The sequence below is a fragment of the Panthera pardus genome, unplaced genomic scaffold (assembly GCF_024362965.1).
Source record: "Panthera pardus isolate Hobbes unplaced genomic scaffold, ASM2436296v1 HiC_scaffold_11, whole genome shotgun sequence".
NCBI classification, from domain to species: Eukaryota; Metazoa; Chordata; class Mammalia; order Carnivora; family Felidae; genus Panthera; species Panthera pardus.
Window position 1 is genome coordinate 81,740,407 of NW_026526666.1, and position 22,276 is coordinate 81,762,682.

A 22,276-nucleotide genomic window follows, 5' to 3' on the forward strand; every position below is an offset into this window, starting at 1 on the left:
ACACCCGCTGGGCGCCCCAACCCCCCTCTGTCCAAGATGGCCCGCCCCTTCCTTACTCTCACTGATTTTGTCCAATTAAAAGCAGCCTTCCCCAGTATCGCCACACGGTTGGTGAGTTGAAGTGTCCGTCGCGCTCCGGGGCGGGCGGAGCGACTTGACGGACGTGGAGACGGACCAGTGTTAGCGCGAGCGGACCGTGCGTGGCGTGCGCGGCGCGCTAGGCTGGAAGCGCTGGACCTGCGAGGTGTGTGCTGGCGGGTTGAACGGTGAGAGGCTCGGCGGCCATGGCTCCCAACGTTCCCGCGGCCGAACCGGCCCCAGAGTGCCCTAAAGGCATACGGGCCGTGCTGCTGGGACCGCCCGGAGCCGGCAAGGGTACCCAGGTGAGCTGCAGGGCCGGGCTTGGCAATGGAGCCGGTGGAACTCCAAGGTCAGGACGGCCGAGGTCCGGATCGCCCTGGAGCGGGACCGTGGCTCTAGGCCTGGGGAGGGGGTGGGGGTGTTGGTAAGGCCTTTGGGAGAGGGTGCAATTGGAGGTCGGGGAAGTCTGAGTTGGAATTAGAGTTCTGGAGGCACCTAGGCTTGAGGTGTCATGTTGGGGGATCAAAGGACTGATTTAGATCCTTTACAGGGTTAGAAGCTGAGAGGCTTTGAGCGGTAGGGTGAGCCTTGAGTTGAGGCATCGTGATTACATCTGAGCGGAGTCAGGGACCCCAGATTCCCTGCGATGTGGGGAGTGGATTGTCCAGGGTTATGTTCCAGGCACCCCGGGTAGGGGAACCTTGCTTGTAATGATTAATGACTAGGCGGAGGAGCATCTCCAGCACGTGGGGCAGAGTGGGAGCTGGCCTGTGCTGATTAGGAGCACTGAGAGAAGTGAGGTATGACCTGCCTGAGCCAGTTAAGTTGGGGGAATGGGAGAAGGTACTTCAATGTACAGGTAAGAAAACAAGCCCAGAGAGGTCAGGTCGCTTTCTGAAAATAGCAAAATTGACTTCCTGCAGTCTGGAACCTCAGGCACCATGGGGCTCTAGGATAGATTGGAGTCTAAAGTTACCTGCTGCCTTAGCAGACTGTGGGTCCTCACTTGGTATGTGGGCTCTAATGGATCCAAAAATCAGGGTTGGGATTTATGATCTCGTTTAAGATTTGGAAGCCCATAGGTTGGATTACCAATGTCCCCTTCCTGCCCAAGGTCCCTGGCATTGCCCCCCAGGCCACAAGTTCTTGCTTGTTCTTAGATTCTAAAGAGGGAATTCCTGAAAGTCTGAGCGCCTAAGTGAATGGTGCTCTGGGGACAGCTCTGTGCCCACTTTTCCTAGCGCTTGAAAAGATCTCGTTTTACTCATTCTTGGGACCCCTCTGGCACTTGATGGTGTTGGAAATGGATGAAGGACATAGATTAATGTGGGTGATGAGAAAGGAAGGCTGGAAGATTCAGCTCATTCCTGATAAATGCTTTTTGACTCTGGGCACTAGGTCAAGAACAAACCACTTTTCCTTTTCTCTCTATAGCTGGGGCTGATTGATCCTTGGAACTTACTGTTCCCTAATCCTCTTGTCCTCGGTAACTTTGAAGTCTCCTCTTTCCTGTTGCCACCACCATTCATTATTAGGGAAACTGCTGCCTAGACTCTGAGTCCGCAAGTCCAGACTCTGCAGACTTTTGCTGTGAGTGACTTGAGTATAAACAGGGTAGCTCAAATGCACCAATTCTTTTTTCTTAGTTCATATGGAAGTTAATAATTTCGGTAGTTGCGTAATGAGCAACCCATCCCAGTGCTGAGACGAGGGTTTTACAGTCTAGCAAGCTGGGTAACTTGTGAGCCTAAATGTTCTCACCTGAAAAATGGCGATATCTATCTAACTTAAACATTTCATGAACACCAAACATTGAAGGTGGAGCAGTGAACAAGACTGATAGGGTCCTTACTCACGTAGACCAAAAAGTTGACAAGGATGTTGGAAGATTATTATTAATACACATGTGTAAAGCACCCCCAGGTGCCTAGATGATCACCTGGCACATCGTAGGTGTTCAATAATTATTGACTCCCTCATCTTTTTTTTTTTTTTAATGTTTATTTTTGAGAGAGAGAGAGAGCGCAAGGGAGACAGAATCTGAAGCAGGCTCCAGGCTCTGAGCTGTCCGCACAGACCCCGACACGGGCTCGAACTCACAAACCGTGACATCGTGACCTAAGCTGAAGTCAGACACTTAACCGACTCAGCCACCCAGGTGCCCCTCCTTCGTCTTAATACCACGTTTCCCTTCCCCCCAGCTCGGATGTATTTCAGTGTAAAGGGTAACGTATTCAGGAAGTCTTGAAGAATTTTATACTTATGAGCTGATTTATAAGGGTGTGCGTATGTTGGGGCGTTGGTCAGAGAAGGCTTTGTGGAAGTAGAGGAGAGGTATTTGGGACTTGAGGAAACACAAGTTCTTTAACATCTGTACACCTTTCTTTTCATGGGTGGAAGTATAGGAATACTGGTGGTGGTAGCTTTATGGAGTTGAAAAAAACAACAGTGTTCACAAATCAGAGGTTGTGCAAAGTGGCAGCAGCATTTAGCCTACAGATACATCCTAACTTTTTTTTAATGAAGAGTTTGAATACCCAAAAGAAGAGGTGGCATAGTGGGTCCCCATGTATCCATTATCCAGCCCCAGCAACCATCAGCTGGTGGCCATTCCTTCTCCATCCACTTCTCTGCACAAAGTATTTTATTATTAAAAAAAATGTTTTTTTAACGTTTATTTATTTTTGAGAGAGAGAGACAAAGAGCACAAGAGGGGGAGAGGCAGAGAGAGAGGGAGACGCAGAATCCGAAGCAGGCTCCAGGCTCCGAGCTGCCAGCACAGAGCTGCTCGAACCCGCGAACCGTGAGATCATGACCTGAGCCGAAGTCAGACGCTTAACTGACTGAACCACCCAGGCGCCCCGTCTTCACAAAGTATTTTAAAGCAGCTCCCAGATCTCATAACCAGGGTGTGTTTCCTGTTTTCTCTGCCTGCCCCTGTGCACAGTTTTTTTCCATGTGTCCAACTTATACCCGTTCTTCATGGCCGGGCACGTGCAAGCAGTCAGCTGCCATTGTGCAGGTCAGGCTCCGTCAGCTGTGTCCGTGCAGTGACACAACACCTCTCTAGGACCCACGCTCTTGTTCCCTTTTTACAGTTAGAGAACCGGAAGTTCCGAGAGACAGTCCTCTAGTTTACCTAGGAACTAATTGGCAGGTCCTGCGTCCAAATGGCTCCAAAGCTCCTGCTCTTTCTGTTGCTGCCTCCTGCCCTGGGTTCGATTTTTCTCCTACCCTGTGCATGTGGTGTTTGATGGTTTTGGTGCTGGAGATGCAGAGAGCAGCCCTTGCCCCAAGAGGGTACAATATGCTAAAACAGTCCCCCTTTGCCTGGTTCTCTGACAGGCCCCGAGTCAAAGAAGTTACGTGTGTTATCTGATTTAATCCTACAACCCTAGGAGGTAGGTCCTGTTGTTATCCATGCCTTTTACTGATAAACTGAGGCCCATAAGCTGTATCTTACTCCCAGGATATCTATAAAGAAGTAGCAAAGGCAGCATTTGAACTCATGACGGATTCTTGAGCAGAGTCACCATCTTGCACTGTTGCTGTGAATCTAGGTGTCGAGGCAGAGATAAACACGCATGCAAACAATGCATACTAGTACAAAGTACCACGTGGGAAGTATCGGGTGAGTGACCCTGATAAACGCTAGGGTAGTTCAGGGTCACAAACGCTAGGGTAGTTCAAGAACCATAATTTGTTGAGAATATTCCATTCTTCCTCTTACCCACTTAGTGACGTTGGTAATACTATCCCCAGTTTATAGATGAGAAAATAGTCTCGGAGAATTACCGGCCTGAGGTTACATGGTAAGTTAAGAGGCAGAGCTGAGATTCAAACACAGGTGTCTGTGCTTTTCAAAAAACTTTTTATTGAAGTATAATATACATGGAGAAAGGTACAAATACTATAAGTGAGCAGCCTACTGAATTTTCAGTATGAATTTTCACAATTACATTTGTGTAGCCTACATCCATAACAGGAAACATAATGGTGAAGTCCTTGTGCTCCCTTCCAGACAGACACACACACACACACACACACACACACACACACACACATATTTTCCCCCAGGACAGCCACTAAGGCTCTGTGGGTTGTTACTGTTATTTTCTAATAAGGCCACATAGTGTCATGGGTAAGAGCTGGGGCTTGCCCGCTCTGCTGTGGTGGTGGGCAGTTTAGCCTCTGAATTTCATTTATAAAATGCAGATAAAAACAGTTTCTTCCTCATGGGTTTGTTGTGTATTACACATACTAAATACAGTAGAACAACGCATGGAAAAATCTCTTGGCGTGTTGCAAACACTCAGAGTTAGCTAATGTTGATATGAGTCCTCATCAGAGGAAGAAGGGATAGTTGGGAGTACTTTTGGTGGCAGAAATATGCTCAGAATTTGCCTGCAGGGAAGGATAGAGCTTAGACCACTGGAGGAAAGAGAGAGGGCGTTCCTGCACAGAGAAGAGCCAAGGTCCTCAGAGATGCTTGTGTTATGTATTCGGGTGTCATACATAGAGCCGCTGTTTACAGTGGTGCTGGACATACAGACAGGGGACTGTAGAGGTAAATTTGAAGAGCTTGGGAGGATTAGGACGTTTATTGTGGAGGACACTGAGTGCTAGGCTAAAATATTTGTAGCTTTTCCGCTGTGGCACTGAGGAGACATGGAAGGCATCTGAATGTGTGTGTGTGTTGGGGGGCTGGGGGCCATGCCCAGTAGTATTTTAGGAGATGATTACAACGGCTTATTCAGGAGCACTAGACCTGGGAGTGGGAAAGACTGCAGGCAGAAAGATAATTTCAAGGTGAGAAAACATGTGGGTTTGAGATTAAATCAGATCTCAGCAACTGATAGTTTCCCCTTTATTTCACTAAGTATCAAGCACTATGCTGAATGCTTTTGTATACATCATTTTTATTAAATCCCCATAACAGCTCTGAAAATAGATACTATTTGCACTCTAGTGATGAAGAAACTGAGGCCTTAAGAAGGCTGCATAACTTGTTCAAGGGGATACAATGAGGAGATTGTAGATCCTAGTTTCCAGCCCAGATCTGTACCACCAAAAACCCCATCTTGTGCCACTGCCCCAGGGCTTCTCAAAGGGTGCGTGGGAATCCCAGGGTTGTGCCTGAGAACCAGTCAGCCGTTAACTTTAAGGGTGGGCCTGCCTTGGTAATTTTAGCGTGTGCCCCAGATGACTGTGATAAGACACTGGAAACAGAGAACATTAAACCGCCATGCTGTCTCCCTAGTGGTTTTAGCCCTTCTTATCCATGCACCCTGGAAGCCTACCCCCTCCCCAGCGGGGTTCTCGCAGAGGTGATGAGCCTATTTCTTGGTCCATGGCCAGTGAGACACAAGTGTCTCAGGGCTTCAGCAGCAAATGTGGTCCAGGGGCCAACAGCACAGCCAGGCCTGCAAGCTTCTTAAAAATGCAGATGCAGGGCGCCTGGGTGGCTCAGTCGGTTAAGCGTCCGACTTCAGCTCAGGTCATGATCTCGCGGTCCGTGAGTTCGAGCCCCGCGTCGGGCTCTGCTGACCGCTCAGAGCCTGGAGCCTGTTTCGGATTCTGTGCCTCCCTCTCTCTCTGACCCTCCCCCATTCATGCTCTGTCTCAAAAATAAATAAACGTTAAAAAAATTAAAAAAAAAAATGCAGATGCTCAACGGGGCGCCTGGGTGGCTCAGTCGGTTAAGCCTCCAACTTTGGCTCAGGTCATGATTCTCGCAGTTTGTGAGTTCCAGCCCTGTGTCAGACTATGTGCTGACAGCCGAGAGCCTCGAACCTGCTTCGGATTCTGTGTCTCCCTCTCTCTCTCTGCCCCTCTCCCGCTCGTGCTCTGTCTCGCTCTCAAAAAATAAACATTTAAAAAAATGCAGATGCTTAGGTCCTACCCTATATAATCAGAATCTGCCTTTTAGCAGCACCCCCAGGTGATTCAGAGTGGAAGCAGTACTCTAAAGCATAAGCTTGAAGTTGAGGGGCATATAATTCAGTTATTTCATCAGGCTGCTTCTGTCATTCGCAAGTAAAGAGTAATGCAAAAGGGAACGACTATGGAGAGAGGTCTTTTATTTATTGAATGCCTACTGTGTGTCTAATGTTTTCGGTGCTTCTTTCATTTTATCCTCACAACTGCCCAATGCAGCAGACATCCCCATTTGACTGGTGAGGAAACCGATGCTGAGAAGTTAAGTAACTGGCCCGAGGTCACACAGCTGTTGAGTGCCTTAGCCAGGATCCCTTTGTAAATCCGACTGATTCCACAGTCCATGCTCTTTGCAACCACACTGACTCCCGTGCAGCCAGCAGAGAATGAAGGAGTTATTCTTCTGCCTCACTTGTGTCTTCCCTCGTGGAGTGTTCTCCCACACAGCCACAGCTGTAGAATCCAGTCCTCTGGAACAGCACATAAAGAATCCCGCAGTTGGGGGGGGGGGGGGGGGGGATAAAAATAGAACAGGTTCTGTGATTACAGCTCTTCTCTGGTGTTTTCATCAGCCTTTCGCCTTGAACAAGCCCGATCTCCAAAATGTTCCCCCAAGTTAATTTCAACAACCACGGAAAAGATTGGCAGAAAAGCTCAGTTCTCTGGGTCTGCGGCCACCACGCCAGCCTGGAGGACCAGGTTTTCCACTGCCAGAGGGTCCTGACCCTCATTGGTTTTCTGAAGGGTAGTTTTTAATGCCTTCTTCAGCTGGACTCCATTTTGCTATGAAGTTGTTTCTTTGCTTGAACTGAATCAGTCCATGAATCACAAGAAAACTCCCAGTGAACTGGTTTGAGTAAGAATCCAGCCATACTTATTTTATAAAAGAGTTGAACCAGAAAGCTAAGTGTTAAGCTTCTCGAACTGATTCTATTCCTTGTAAGTTCTGCGGGGGGGGGGGGGGGGGGGTGCCACTACAACCAACATTGGACTGTCCAGAGTTGCTTCCAGTTCTCGTCTTTATTCTGACATATTGTCCACCCAGCCAGGAGCTCATAGAAGACAGGGTCCGTATCTCTTGTTTTCCTGGCTGCCAGCAGGGTTCTTGGAAGAGGCATCAGTGTTTTCTTTTTGTATGAACGAACATGGAATTTGGGCAGGGGTTACAGTACCAGCTAGTTGAGTACTTACTATGTGCATATGCCATTTGATCCCATCAACCCAGTGATGGAGGTACAACTACTGTTTCCATTTAACTTAGAGGAAATTTGAAACTTAGCAAGGTAATACCATTTTTCTCGAGTTACATGCCATCAGTGCCTGAAACCCAGGTATGTTGACTCTGAATCCCAAGCCTTTTTGTTTTTAACGTTTATTCATTTTTGAGAGACAGAGAGAGACCGTGTGAGCGAGGGAGGGGCAGAGGGAGAGTGAGACACAGAATCTGAAGCAGGCTCCAGGCTGTGAGCTGTCAGCACAGAGCTAATGCAGGGCTTGAACCCGCGAACCGCAAGATCATGACCTGAGCCAAAGTTGGACGCTTGACTGACTGAGCCACCCAGGCGCCCCTGAATCCCAAGCTCTTAACCAAAAGGCTATCCTGGGGGCGCCTGGGTGGCTCAGTCGGTTAAGTGTCCGACTTCAGCTCAGGTCACGATCTCACGGTCCGTGAGTTCAAGCCCCGCATCAGGCTCTGGGCTGATGGCTCAGAGCCTGGAGCCTGCTTCCAATTCTGTGTCTCCCTCTCTCTCTGCCCCTCCCCCATTCATGCTCTGTCTCTCTCTGTCTCAAAAATAAATAAACGTTAAAAAAAACAAACAAAAAAAAAAAACAAAAGGCTATCCTGTCTCCTAAAACTACTATGTAAGTGTGTACTGTTTGCCAAATGCTCTTCTTATGCATCCTGTCTGATCCTCAGAGCTACTTTCTGAAATGGGGCCTTTTTGCCTGCATTTTAAACAGATGAGGAAACTGAGCCCCTGGGAGGTTAGTAACAGTAAAGGAGAAAAGCCAGATCTGCCTGGGGGAGACCTGCACTCCACCCTGCCCCAGCTGCCTCCCAGGCCCGTGGCCACAGTACTTGACATTCACACATTCATTCCTTTGGCAAATACTCATTCAACACATTATATGCCAGGCATTGTGCTGAGTGCTTTACATACATGAACTCCTTTAAACTTCACAGCAGCCAGGGTGCCTGGCTGGCTCAATTGGTAGAGTGTGCAATTCTCTGCAATTGGATATAGAGATTACTTACAAATAAAATCTTTGAAAAATAAAATAAAAATTGGGGCACCTGGGTGGCTCGCTCAGTTAAGCATCTGACTTCAGCTGAGGTCATGATCTCATGGTTCATGGGTTTGAGCCCCGCGTCAGGCCCTGTGCTGATCGCTCAGAGCCTGGAGCCCACTTCACATTCTGGGTCTCCCTCTCCCTCTGCCCCTCTCCCACTTACACTCTGTGTGTGTGTCTCTCTCTCTCTCTCTCAAAAATAAAACATTAAAAAAATTTTTTCGTTTAATAAATAAACATTAAAGGAAATTTAAAAAATAAGTAAAAATAAACTTCGCGTGTCCTGAAGGACTGGTACTGCTGTTTTTATTCTTCCCATTTATGAACTGAGGCCTTTGTGTCAGTAGTGTGGGTCTAGTGGAATTAGTGGCAGTAGCTAATATTTATGACAGCTTCTTGTGTGCCAGTTGCAATTCTAAGTGCTTTACGTGCCTTACGTCATATAATTCCTATAACCCTCTAATCGTATGTTACGTATAGTATAAGGTGCTCTTATCCCCATTGTAGGTAAGGAAGTCAGCATTTGCCGGAGTTCACACACCCAGTGAGTGACAGGGCCAGGTTCACACCCAGGCAGTCTGATGCCACGGCCTGCAGTGTTAACCCTGTCTTGGGCTTTGTCTTCCCCTCCACAGGCACCGAAATTGGCTGAAAACTTCTGTGTCTGCCATTTGGCTACTGGGGACATGCTGAGGGCCATGGTGGCTTCTGGCTCAGAACTGGGAAAAAAGCTGAAGGCAACTATGGATGCCGGGAAACTGGTAGGTTCGGTGGTCCCAGTGAAGGTTGATATTCCTGCGTCTAGCTCTGCGCTGCCTGATTTGGTGGCCCCCGGCCACATGTGACCATGGAGATTAATTTAGGCTTAATTTACCTGAAAATTCAGTTTCTCGTCTCACTCTCCACACTTCAGACGTTCGTTAGCCAGCACAGGTGTAGAACGTTTCCATCACTGTAGAACGTTCTATCGGACAGCCCTGTGCTGTGGGGTGTTTTAACAAACCGGCACACTGTATGAATGTTTAGAGGAGCGAGTTTCTTGGTTCATTCTGAATTTGTGGCATGCATTTTATTCACCATATTCTTGAGGTTCCTTTGTGCTGACGCATTTTATAATACCCCCAAGTTTTAGAGCCAGAAATTAAACTGCCATCCTTAGGCCAGAGCTCAAGCATGTATCCAAGAGAGGACACGGGAAACCACAGAGTGTTTTAACTCTATTTTTGCGGCTTTGTGTTCCTGTGTCTCTAACAGAGGAGTTGCTTGGCGATTAACAGAAGTAATTTTTCCTACTTGGAGGATATAATAGCATTTTCTTAGGTTTTTAGTCCCGTTGATCTAATTGGACAATTACAAACTATTATCTACTAAATCTTCTTTGATTAGTGCCATAGATTAGTTGGAACTGAGTTATTCTGGGACCTGGCCTCTGGGAATCACCTTCAGAAGTCATTTTGTGGAGCACCTGGGTGACGTTGGTTAAGCGTCTGACTCGATTTTGGCTCAGGTCACGATCTCACAGTTTGTGAGATCGAGCCCCCACGTCCGGCTCTTCGCTGACAGCGTGGAGCCTGCTTGAGATATACCATCCCACCACCCCTGCACATGTGCTCTCTCTCTCCCTCTATCAAAACAAATAAATAAATAGACATTTTTTTAAAAAAGTCATTTCATCCTTGGCCCTCTGGTCTTTTCATATCTTAGAATGTTCGTTAGGGAAGGCGCTGGGTTTTGCCTTTATCCCTGAGATACCTCCTAGTAGGCTTTGAGATTCGGTAGCCATATCCGGTGGTGCCCTGCCTGCCCACCTGCCCCTTTACTTCTAGCTCTTTCCTTTCATGTTTGTGAAACCTTGAGTTAAGCTAGAAAGCCGAATATGTTGGACTTTGGGTCTTGGCAGAAGATCTTGTACTGAGAAAAAATTGGGATATCGCCATGAGATTACTTATCTCCAGCGTTTACTTAGTCACACAGCTTGTACTTTGTCCCCAAGTTCACAGCTGGTCCCGGGAGATAAGAGCATTAGCTACCAAGATGGGCAGGCTTCACTGTATACTAGTAGAGAACTTCTCTTTCTATGAAAGCTCAGAAGGAAAACCAGTTTTCAAAAGCTGGGAGGGGTCCTCACTGGGGCTTTTAGAGAGGCTTACAAGTCTGTTGGGCTGGAGCCTCACTTCCTTGATTCTGACCCAGTCTTGCCAGTTCAGTGACCTTCTTTGTTACCTCATGTCCAGGATGGCCTGGCCCACTTAACTGTTAGCCTAATGAGAACTGTGAAATGGAAGGTTAGTGCCTTTGTGCATTTTGGTCAACACCCTCCTCAGGTGAGCACTCAGCCATAAGCCCTCACCTTTTTTGTGCTTTGAGGACAACTGCTTGCTGATGAGCTATTGTCTGATGGAAAGGATTCTTTTTCCTTTTTTTTAAGTTTATTTATTTTGGGAGGGGGGGGGAGAGAATATGTGAGTGGGGGAGGGGCAGAGAGAAAACCCCAAGCAGGCTCTGCGCTGTCAGCTCAGAGCCCGCAGCAGGGCTCGAACTCATGAACTGTGAGCTCATGGCCTGAGCCGAAGGCAAGAGTCAGACGTTTATCCAACTTAGCCACCCGGGCGCCCCAGATGGAAAGGATTCTGATTAATGTCTGGAGAGGGCCTCAGGGCCTAACACATGGAGTGCTTCTGTTCAGGTGACAGCGAGTGGGATCCTCTTCTTCACCCAGATTATACAGGAAAATCTCAAGGGAAGAGAATGTGTATATGGCAGCCACAAAAATCACGAAACTGAATTTTCCAAATGGAGCCATTCCACATTTGCTCAGATTTTTGCTTCTCTGGGGCCACAAGAATATGCTGTTTAGTAATCAGGTTGTATAGACACAAACTAGTGGGCCTGGAGATGGGCTCATGTCATGTAATTAACAGATTTCAACCCATGGCTGTCTTGTTCTTGACTTCCAGGTGAGCGACGAAATGGTAGTGGAGCTCATTGAGAAGAATTTGGAGACCCCTCAGTGCAAAAATGGTTTTCTTCTAGATGGCTTCCCTCGGACTGTGAGGCAGGCAGAAATGGTGGGTGCCTTGCATTTTGTGTCACCGTTGCATGAAGATGAAGGCTTGGCCCTTTATCTGTTAATTCCTTTGAGGGAAATGGCTCCAATCAAGCTCTGGTAGCTTAGGTGGGCCACATACTCTCTTACAGCTTGACAGCCTCATGGAGAAGAGGAAAGAGAAGCTTGACTCGGTGGTTGAATTCAGCATCCCAGACTCTCTGCTCATCCGAAGAATCACAGGAAGGTATTTGTCCTCTGAAGGTCCCTTCTGGTCCTGCCTCCTCAGAACTTCGTCAGACCACCAGAGCTGCTCTTACCGGACCCCAGCCATGCAGCTTAATGCCATCTTAACATGCATTGGTCTTGTTTGGTGACATCCACTGATGTGGTGGCGTGGGATGGGGATATGTGGAAAGAAGAGCAAGGTATTTGAAATCAGACAGTGTCTCAGTCCTGTCACCTTTTCACTCCGGCCCTAGGCAAGTTTCCTAGCCTCTCCATGGCTGGTTCCTCCTACATAGAGTGGGGTTAATACCATCTGCTGCGAGGAACCGTGGTGCATTTTGCATACCACGAGGTGCACAGTTCAGAGCCTTGCTTACAGTAGGTGCTTCCAAAATACTACACTCCTTACATGGTTACTTCCATTTCAGGGCTCTTTGAAATCTGCTTTCCATTGGAAGTTGCCATACCTGGCTGTAGGCTTTGTGTTAATTGTGAAAATAATACGACCACCTATGCAAAGTTTAGGAAATGGAGGAACATTTTGCTCCTGGTACAGCCGTCTCAGCCAAAGGCACTATTTCTTTGTTACATGTTTTGTTTTAAAGTACTTGTTTCTTGGGGCACCTGGCTGGCTCAGTTGGTAGAGCATGCAGTTCTCGGTTCAAGCCCCCCATTGGGTGCAGAGTTTACTTAAAAAGAAAAAAAAAAAGAATAAATCTTTAAAGTACTCGTTCTCAATATTGAACAGAGAAATGTTTCTGTTTCTGAACACATTTGCTCTGAAAGGTCGCCACTGCTTTAGGCTACAGTTTCCTCTACCCTATTTCACTGTCCACTCTGCCACCTGCTTCTCGCCTTCTAGAAATATGTGGGAAGCTCTCAGCCACTAATAGACCTCCCATTCTCATCTTTATTGTGGGCTATGGCTTTTATATCCCTTGTCATTTTATCGGAGTCTCAGGAAGATGGTCAGCCTACCAACTTGAACCAGACATCCGTAACCATTATTTTTAACTGCTGCACGGTATTTCACAGTAGATGAGCCATCATTTACTTAATTGTCTCCTTATTGTTGTACAGTTGTGGTTTTTCTAGATGTCTACTATTAAATTGATGCTGTGACCATCATAGTACATGTAAATGTTGGGGTTTAATTCGAGGGAAAATGCTTTCTTGTAAATTTTATGGCTTTGATTTCCTAATGAGGTTGGACATTTTTTCCATGCGTCTGCAGTCTGTATCTTCATGGAGAGAGGCAGACATGTAAACAGACAGCAGAGTGAGTGTTACAGGTGTTTTCCTGAGAGGCTTTATTAGATATGGTGGGATCCACCTTATATTAATTTTCTATCCAAATGTCTAGGTTTCACGTTTCTAGCTATTCCATAGGCGCCTTCAGTGCAGGAACTTTTGGGTTTTTGCATCCCCACTGGCACAGAGTAGACAAAGTTGATGCAGGCCTACAAGTGGTAAGGTTGATAGGAAGACACATTACCAGGGCTGGGGGCCCTCATGTACAAAGCAGATGTTAGCAGTTGACCGTGGGGTCCTTTGCTTCAATCGGCCCAGCTTCCTGAGTGCCTGCTCTGTGTGCGGCACAGTACTAGACTCAGGGGCAGGGGACCAGGCAAGGGTACAGAAGAACAATATGCCCATCCCTGACCTCAGAGAGTCTATAAGCCATACATGGAACCCGAGCTGTTTAGCACAGTGGGTAGTCCTAAGGAGCGAGCCTGGGAGCAGGGAGGAAGGGCTTCATAGTGTCAACTTGACCTTCCTGGGTAGAGAGGATTTCAGTGGGGCTTTCTGGGAAGGGAGTAGAGGCAGGAATGAGTATAGGTTGCGGGAGAACGGGGCTAGTGGCAGAATGTCTGTCCAGAGTTGGAGGAATGATCTGGCGGGCTGAGTCGTAGAGTGAGCGCTATTAGAAAGGCAGGATAGGGCTTGACTGGGGAAGGTTTGCCAAAGTGAAGAAGAGGTAGATGCATCAGGAGTCTTGGGATGTTGGTTGGGTTTTTTTGTTGTTGTGTTTGTTTTTATTTGTTTGAGAGAGAGCGAGTGCAAGTGGAAGAGAGGCAGAGAGGGAGACAGGATCTAAAGCAGGCTCTGCGCTGACAGCAATGAGCCCAGTGTAGGGCTCGAACTCTCAAACCACGAGATCATGACCTGAGCCAAATTCAGATGCTCAACCGGCTGAGCAACCCAGACGCCCCCGTGAGTTGTTCTTAAGCTGTGAGGTGTGGCAGAAACAGCATTGTAAGAACATTAGTTTGGCCCTCGCATACAGGCTAAATTGGGGGAAAGGAGAAATGGACAAGACCCGCCTAGGAACCTGATTCTGATCCACACGTGAAGTTACAGAAACTTTCAACTGGGGTTGGCTGGTGGGGAACAGAGATTCTGAATAAACTACAGGATTGTTGTAGAGGATGAAGAAGACTCAGTCTCTCAGTTTGGGGGTGAATGTTGTGATGTGACCCACTCCCTCACAGAGGAGGGGACAGGCCAGGCCAGAATGTAAAGGCGTTTTCTTTTAAGTTCACTCTGGATCAGTGGCAGAACTAGCACTAAAAGCCTGCTTTCTGCCTCCTAGTCTGCTACACTGATGGTTGGAAGGAAAAAAAGTCAGGATCTAGTCTGTTAAATACAGCCCTTATTTAAATGTGACATAAGGACCCCACTGTAAATATCTTTTTGATTAGCTCTGACCTCACTTCTGACAATTTTATGAATCAATACTTTATTTCTTGAATATGTATGGTTGGTGGATTTGGTTTTAACTTATTCAGTGTTGGCTCTCTAGTATCCTGATTATTCTACCAGTTGGCTCTCCTGATGTCTCAAGCCATCCCCATTTTGTGGATGAGAAAACAGGCATCTGAAGTGTCACACTCAAGGCAGCAGTGGCTCTAGAATCCCAGCCTTGATCCCCTCCACAGTGCCACCCCCACCTCTAGGTCAGGCTCAGTGGCTCTTAGAGCTGTTTTGGTTGGTCCTGAGACCAACCCCACTTTGAGAACTTGGACTTTCTTTTTTTTTTTTTTTTTTTTTTTTAATTTTTTTTTTTTTTTAATTTTTTTTTTTCAACGTTTTTTATTTATTTTTTTTGGGACAGAGACAGAGCATGAACGGGGGAGGGGCAGAGAGAGAGGGAGACACAGAATCAGAAACAGGCTCCAGGCTCCGAGCCATCAGCCCAGAGCCTGACGCGGGGCTCGAACTCACGGACCGCGAGATCGTGACCTGGCTGAAGTCGGACGCTTAACCCACTGCGCCACCCAGGCGCCCCTAAATTTTTTTTTAATGTTTATTTTTGAGGCAGAAAGAGACAGAGCATGAACGGGGGAGGGTCAGAGAGAGAGGGAGACACAGAATCTGAAGCAGGCTCTAGGCTTCAAGCTGTCAGCACAGAGCCCAACGCAGGGCTTGAACTCACGGACCGTGAGATCATGACCTGAGCCAAAGTCGGATGCTCAATCGTCTGAGCCACCCAGGCTCCTCCAGAACTTGGACTTTCTTTCATTTCCCCTCTGGGGAATAAGCCATGCATTCCCCTTAAAGTGAAGTCCATGTGCAGGGAAGGAACAGAGTGTTGTATGTAACTGGAGGGCTGGGGGAGTCCAAGTAAGAATAGAGATGTAGGCACGTGGGGAGGAAAAGAGTCGTGTGTGCTGCAGCCTGGCTGCTGTGTGCCTTGTGCTTTCCAGAAGGTGAAGAATCACGGTCCACGTCTCATGCCTGCAGCCCTTCCCAAAGGGAAAGCTGTAGCTGATACCAGTGGCCTCTCCCTGGGTCTCCCAATGGATGCCATTCCCCAGTGGAGGCAGCAGGGAACCTCTCCAGCGACTCCAGTGAAAGAGGGCCGGACCTCCTGTCACATGATAGCACATCCAGGCCACTCAGTAGACCTTCTTCACTCAGCCTCACCTTGCCCCCGCCAATGTTGTAAATGGACCACTTGGCCCTTCAAAAGTGTGCTGTCGTTAAAATTCACTATTACATTTTACAAAGGTGTCTGCCCAGGCTTTGATAGTCTGACTCAGACTTACCTTCCCAACTCAGCTGATGTGGTGAGATATCAATCCCCTCAGCCATCAGAGTGGCTGGGCAGGCCTGGATTCTTCCGGAGGGGCAGGCACCCAAGTACTGTATATTTTTTTCTGCACTTGCCAAGAGGTGAAAAACGTTGGGAAGTTCTGGTTTAGCAGGCCTTCACAAGGAGAGCAGCCATCAGTTAAATAAGGAAGTCTTGGTTGGCACAAAATTGGGGAACCAGATAGGTGCTGGCTGCCAAGCAGTGTTTGGCCTGCCTTCTTCCCTTCTGAGGTTCTTGGGCTCCTGTGGCGTAGCCACTCCTGGTCAGGAACATGGTACAGATGGAGTGACCAGCTTGATTTTCAGTGCCAAATAAATGCTTATTCTTGGGCACCCCGTGACTGGTCGAGTCTGTGTGTCTCCTGGTGCCAGTATTCGTACTGCGCTCTGATGCTTGGGTTGCCTTTTATCTACACGATGCTGGAGGTGTGCTGCACCGACTAGTGGTGTTTGCACCTACAGGACACGTTGTTCCTGTTGCACCTACCTGCTTTTTATAACCAACTACGATAGAAAATACGGTTAGGTTCTCTGTCCTCTGTCCTCCCATAGCACTTTGCACAAATCTCGATTAAAGGATTATCGTGTGTACTTTAGTTTTTTTCCCCATTGTCTCTCCCACTAAAGTAAGCAGTGCTTGTGGTCAGGGATCTTGACTCGCTGCTCTGTAGCCCTGGATTCAGCGTGAGGCCTAAACCAGACTAAGCACTTAGCAAATAAATGTTTGTTGGGCGAATAGAATGAATGGCTGTGTGAGACCAGCACCGAGTTCCTGATGAGTTAGGCACTTAGGCCATCCTCGGCAGCCAGACACTCAATGACCATGTTAGGTCAGAGTAGAAAACGTAACTCCTTACGGTGTAAGCTCTCCTGGAAGCCCCGTTACCTTCCCAAGCAAGCGATGCCTACAGCTGGGTTCTGTGCTGGGCACAAGTCCTCACATCTGGCTTCTCTGTCACTGCTTGTCAACTTGGAGACCTCTGGGGTGCGGGGATACTTTCAGGCAACCTGACTCATGTTCATCTGCTGTCTTTCAGGCTGATTCACCCCCTGAGTGGCCGTTCCTACCACGAGGAATTCAACCCCCCAAAGGAACCCATGAAAGATGATGTATGTAAACTCAGGGCAGGAAATTGCCTTTTCTTTCCTTCCCCTCTCTTCCTTTCTTTCTGTTGTTGTTCTTTGTTCTTTCCATCATCCTTTTACTCCTACCAATATTAATAACTTAACCATGCAAAGTATCACTACTACGTAAATCACATGGGCTGTGGCTCATCTATCTAGACAGCGCCTCTCCAGATGGTTTATTGTTTGAGGTAGATACCAGCACCGGCTACTTCACAGTGCCCAGTTTATACCTGTCTTTTGTCCAGAGCAGCCCCTCTCTGGCATCTTGGTGGCCTAAATGGTCGACTAATCTCAGGAGAAGGCTGCTTGGAAGCCTAGAAGTAGAGCCAAGCTGGGAGAACAGTACTGAAGAGAAATGTGTTGACTGGTCCTACCTCAGAAGAATGTCTTCTTCTGGTGACTCTGCTGTATCCTACAGAATCAGACTATTTTGGCTGGATTAACGTTGCTGAGTTCTTATGACAGTCTTTAGTTGCTTAAAGATGTAAAAGGGAGGGTCTCGTCTGTGTTCTCAGTAACATTTGCCGTAAATAGTCCATTTTGTCTGTTTTAGAACATGCAGTAGGAAGAATTTTCTGGGTTTGCCTTTGTCACTTGAGACAAGTTTGTCAGGTCATACAGGTTTCAAAGCCATAACGTCAGCTTAGTCACATTTCACAGGGTTGGGAATTCTGCCATTCAGAGCTCTTCTCGCTTCACCTGCCACTCTCAGAATGGTGATGGCCAACACCCTAGTAAAAACACCAACCACTTTGGTGACTGAAGTTACAATTGCGTATTCTCCTGGTCCCAGGGGCCTCTGACTTGCCACTTCTGATCCTGGAAGCATTTTTCTTGAGGGTGAACAGCCTAAGCAGAAGCTGTGAGAGATAGGCCTTGCCCGTCTTGCTCCCTCAAACCCCTTTCCTCATGCTTGCTGTCTCAGGCTCCCCAACTTCTCTGGACGGGTTGATCTGTTCCTGGAACCGGCTTGCCAGGAGTAGCAAAGTTCTTTATAGTTCTCTAGTGGGGGGGAATCTAGATTGTCTGTCTTTCTCTCTGATGGACTTGGGGATCAGACAGCATCGCAAATCGGCATCCGGCATCAGAGAAGGAAACCTTGCTAACAGTCCCAGACTTTCATTGCCCTCTTCCTGTTCTCAGATCACTGGGGAACCCTTGGTCCGCCGATCAGATGATAATGAGAAGGCCTTGAAAATTCGCCTGGAGGCCTACCACACTCAGACCACCCCACTGGTGGCGTATTACAGTAAACGAGGGATCCACTCTACCATCGACGCCACCCAGACCCCCGATGTCGTGTTCGCCAGCATCCTAGCGGCCTTCTCCAAAGCCACATGTAAAGACTTGGTTATGTTTATCTAACGTTGGGTCCAAAAAAGGAGTTTCTGTCTTCTTCCTATCCCTGTTGAGGGTGTGGTGGGGGTTGCAGAGCAGGCAGAGGGAAGCTTCCTCAGGCCAGAAAGAATACCATCTGATGTATTGATTAAAAAAGCACTTGCCTGATGTATCTTTAGTGTGTGTGCAACTCTCATCTCATCTGTCGTGTGTGTGTGTGTGTGTGTGTGTGTGTGTGTGTGTGTGTTGATTTTAAGTACGTGGACACTCTTCTTTCTTTCTAAGATACAGACAAAGTTGCTTTATCAGCTGTTTGCTGCTTTAGCCATACTCTTGATTTTTTTTTTTTTTAACCAAAGTAACTTAAGTCAGGTCTCTACCAGGCACCCCAGTTCTAAAACCTCATGGTATTTATTCCATCTCCAGTAACTGAGTGGAAGTCTGGGATCACGTAAAGTACTGCCGGGCCAAAGTTCCTGATGGCAGATTGTTGGCGGACAGTTCCACTTGCTTTCTAGCCCCACAGTGGAAAGCCACCTGAGTCAGTGTGTGGCTGTGGATCGTTAATTTTGTCCCTAAATGGGAGGCAAAAGGCATTTACGTTACAGATTCCAGAAATTACTGGGAAAAGATATCACCATAGAAAGGTCCAAGCCAAGTCGGAATATTTTTGTGATCTGCATCACAGTGCTGTAAAGTAGGGATCATTTGGGACCTGTGTTTGAAAAGTGAGTTGTTGCCAAAGAATGAAACCAAGCAGATGGTCCTTTTGAATTCAGACTGTCTTCTGAACATCCAGGCTGGGCATCTGAGAACAGCCAGTTCACTTCCCAAAGAGAGACCAGGGTAGGTTTGTTTGTTTTCATTTTTAATGTTCGCCTCGGTTTCCAAGTATGAACAAAACAGTAATTTGGAGGTGATCTATTCTTGGCCTCGTTTTTATTAGAATTTACTCAAACCTAGTCTCTCCAGGATATGAAACCCAAATCAGATGTGTCCCTTTTAAACTCAAACTCTCTCCCCTCCAGATCTAATCCTTCACCCCTGACTTCATGATGGTGGTAGCCACCAACTCCCCAAGAAAAGATCACCCAAAAATAAGACCACCTATGACAGTAACCGACTTGTATTCCTAACTTCAGCTTCTCAGCTATCAAGCATTTCCTGAGGTCCATGCTGTGCCTCTTGAGCTCTGGTTTGATTTGTGGCAGACAGATGAAATAGACTGTTAGGGGCCACAAAACAGTGGCCTCTGGAAAAGCCATTGGAAAACCAGGGGCAGGTCCAGTATATAATGCCACCTGCCCCAGCATAATCTGCCGACTTGGTGCATTGGGCTCTAGAGTCCCCGTCCCCATCTGACCTGAGTCTCCTGCTGTCTGTGGAACTGTCAGAGGGCTTGTCCCCTGTCCATCTGGAAGCTGGGCATGGGTATGTGGCCATCTTGCTTCCCTTTTGTCTGGTTCAAGTGAGTGCCTGCTAGCTGTGCTCTGCCTTGTTTCCCTGGCTGTCACCTAACCCCACCCATTCAGAACAGAAACCTAGTCTGTCACGGGGCATTTCTGGGAAGCATATGACTTCAAGGAAGAGGAGTGAAACCAAAACTATGAGCTGTGTCTGCAGGGGCCTGGAGTCCTCTGGGTGAGGGTGGCCTCATAGGCCTTGGAGTTGATTCCCCTTTCACTGGGGACAGTTGCAGGCACTCAGCCTCAAAGTTGAGGTCTTTGAATGTTTGCTAATTGGATGTGCATGATCCTTGCTCAAATATTTGTCACCCATCCGTATACATTCACATGTGCATATTTGGGCTGCTGATGAAACTAGATCCTGTGGGACACATATGCCCTTTTGGGGGTGGTTAGGATTTAGAGTTTTGCTTCCTTTAATTACAGAGCCTTAACCTCGGCAGGCATGAGAGCTTTCTCCTGACAGAGAAATGTCCAGTGTTTGATGCATTTGGTTGCTGGGGCATGCATGCCAGCCTTCCCTGATATTTACTTGGTTTTTAAAAACCCATTTTGTTCTCTCTTGTTTCCTCTCTGTTTCAGCCTAGTAACAGAAGGCCAGGCGAGACTGCACCACTGCTCATCACCCCGCGGCGTGATCCCTGCTCTTAGGTGCTGGGCGGAGGGGAGGGGTGGTCAGGGTGAGGATGGAGAGGGAAGAGTGGTGAGGGCCCAAAAGGAGTAACAAAGAGTGGCAATGTGGTAGTGAGGCCGTCTCCTTGACACATAATAGAGGAGTCTGGAAGAGTACAGAGGAAGGGGGAAATTAAACTGATTAGAGTGTGTAAGTAGAAATAGGGAAGTGCAGTATTGTTTCTAAGAAATTGAAGTTTGATTTACTGTGGATTCGTGACAATATTTTTTAAAGCCAATGCCCTAAGACCTCAACTTTTATCTCAGAACCTCATGGGCTGCCAGCCTAAGAGTGCAGGAAATCAAACTGTTCTGTCTCTCCTAAAGCTTGGAACAGACAGGGTTTGACTGTTGACCCTGACCCTGGTTCCCTGCACCATGAGATCAAAAGATCATCTCCACATGGGAAAGAGATGGGGGGGGGGTATGGGGTTCATGGGGGCGGTGTCCTCAGCCAATCAAGTTTACTGCAGTTGTGGGGAAGGCAGGGCTGGTCTCCCTCCTTGAGAGTGCACCACTGTTTACCAGGCCACCCGTTCTCACGGGTCAGCTCTCGGCAGCCACCCAGCATCCCTACACTCTTGCCATCTTCCATCCACAACGTGTGAAGGGACTCTTGTTAATAAATGAACAAGTGTCCTAAGCAACATCATCCAAAGACTGTCCTTACCATCCTCAAATCCTGTGACTGGGATCACTCGTCAGCACTGTGATGTATTATTTTCAATGAGGTGCCTTTCTTAACTGACCAAATGCTGCCTTGTTTGGCCACTAAATCAATAAAGTATGTTAAAAATTTGTATCCCATGTTGTGGCATTTTTTGAGAGGATCTGGGCTAGAAAGATGGCATTGAATTCTGAATCTTGCTTGGAAGCACCTTCTTGTCACTAGAAGTCAGGAAACAGGGAGGTCCAAGTGTGTGCTCTTAGGATGAGCCGCACCCTCTTGAGCCTCAGTTCAGATGCAGGCTTTTCTTGCACCGGAGGACAGGGCAGCTTGGCTTAGTGGAGACGGCGCTGTGCCTGGAGCTCAGAGGATGTGCAGTGAATCCCGGCCAATCATTTACTCTGCTCCTGTTTCCTTGTCTGAAAAAAGAGAGGCGTGATGCCACCTTCTCAGACTTGTTGGCATTAAATGAAGTTTATAAAAAGAAGCTTTGTGCTTGGTGGCTGGCACACAGCATACTCTTGATAAATGTTAGTTGGATCCGAATAGATACAAAAATATCTGCTTCATGCCGGGCTAGATAATTGTTGAGTGGACAGTTGTCCACAGCCTAGAAAGCCAGTGCTTCTCATTCCTAGCCAGATTTTTGGCTGCCTCTTCGGCTGCCTCTTTAACACTCCTGGTTGCTTCTTTGTAAATCCATTTCTTCCTCAGCAAAAGTGCCAAAATGAAGCTTTCATGCTCTTTGGAAGGGCTGCCTTTGCCAGTGAGGTTTCTTTCTTTTCTTTCTTTCTTTTTCTTTCTTCTTTCTTTCTTTTTTTCTTTCTTTCTTTTTTTTCTTTCTTCCTTTCTTTCTCTCTCTCTTTCTTTTCTTTCTTTCTCTCTCTTTTTCTTTCTTTCTTTCTTTCTTTCTTTCTTTCTTTCTTTCTTTCTTTCATTCATTCTTTCGAAGTTTATTTGTTTTTGAGAAAGAGAGAGCATGAGCTGGGAGGGGCAGAGAGAAAGGATCCCAAGCAGGCTGCACTGTGGTGTCAGCACAGAGTCCATCACAGGGCTCGAGCTCACGAACTGCAAGATTGTGACCTGAGCCAAAATCAAGAGTCGGAAGCTTAACCAGCCCACACATCCTTGCTAGTGAGGTTTCTGAGAAGTGACTGCTGTTCCCCAAATCAGAGGAAGCTGTGCTGGAAACACCGCCATTCTTCAGGCTTTCTTGTTCCAGAGAGATCCAGAGTGGTCACAGGCATACTAAATCCTGCTTCCTGAGCCAGCTCCTCCCTCCACTTCACCACATCCCCACCTGTACAGTCATTTCAGGTGCCAACA

At 47.5% G+C, this 22,276-nt stretch overlaps 1 protein-coding gene across 4 annotated transcripts; it reads left to right on the forward strand.

The window, feature by feature from the left end:
• The first annotated feature begins 217 nt into the window (after nucleotides 1-217).
• AK2 (adenylate kinase 2) lies at nucleotides 218-21,085 on the forward strand. Of its 4 annotated transcripts, none has more exons than XM_053897943.1 (7): nucleotides 220-383; nucleotides 8,946-9,071; nucleotides 11,268-11,378; nucleotides 11,509-11,603; nucleotides 16,717-16,789; nucleotides 17,951-18,146; nucleotides 18,925-20,172. In XM_053897943.1, the coding sequence occupies exons 1-7, from the start codon at nucleotides 285-287 to the stop codon at nucleotides 18,993-18,995; spliced, it is 771 nt and encodes a 256-aa protein (XP_053753918.1). In that variant the 5' UTR covers nucleotides 220-284; the 3' UTR covers nucleotides 18,996-20,172. The 4 variants fall into 4 exon arrangements, with proteins under 4 accessions (XP_053753913.1, XP_053753918.1, XP_019285461.1 ...); XM_019429917.2 differs by lacking the exon at nucleotides 18,925-20,172 and adding an exon at nucleotides 20,194-21,085 and having other exon boundaries at nucleotides 222-383; XM_019429916.2 differs by lacking the exon at nucleotides 18,925-20,172 and having other exon boundaries at nucleotides 221-383; nucleotides 17,951-18,317.
• Nucleotides 21,086-22,276: the final 1,191 nt, after the last annotated feature.

Excerpts from the sequence above, each read along its gene's own strand:
- AK2 (XM_053897943.1), top strand. The coding sequence starts at position 285 with ATGGCTCCCAACGTTCCCGCGGCCGAACCGGCCCCAGAGTGCCCTAAA. Across the intron at positions 11,379-11,508 it reads CTGTGAGGCAGGCAGAAATG|CTTGACAGCCTCATGGAGAA; the intron begins GTGGGTGCCTTG and ends ACTCTCTTACAG. Across the intron at positions 16,790-17,950 it reads AGGAACCCATGAAAGATGAT|ATCACTGGGGAACCCTTGGT; the intron begins GTATGTAAACTC and ends TCCTGTTCTCAG.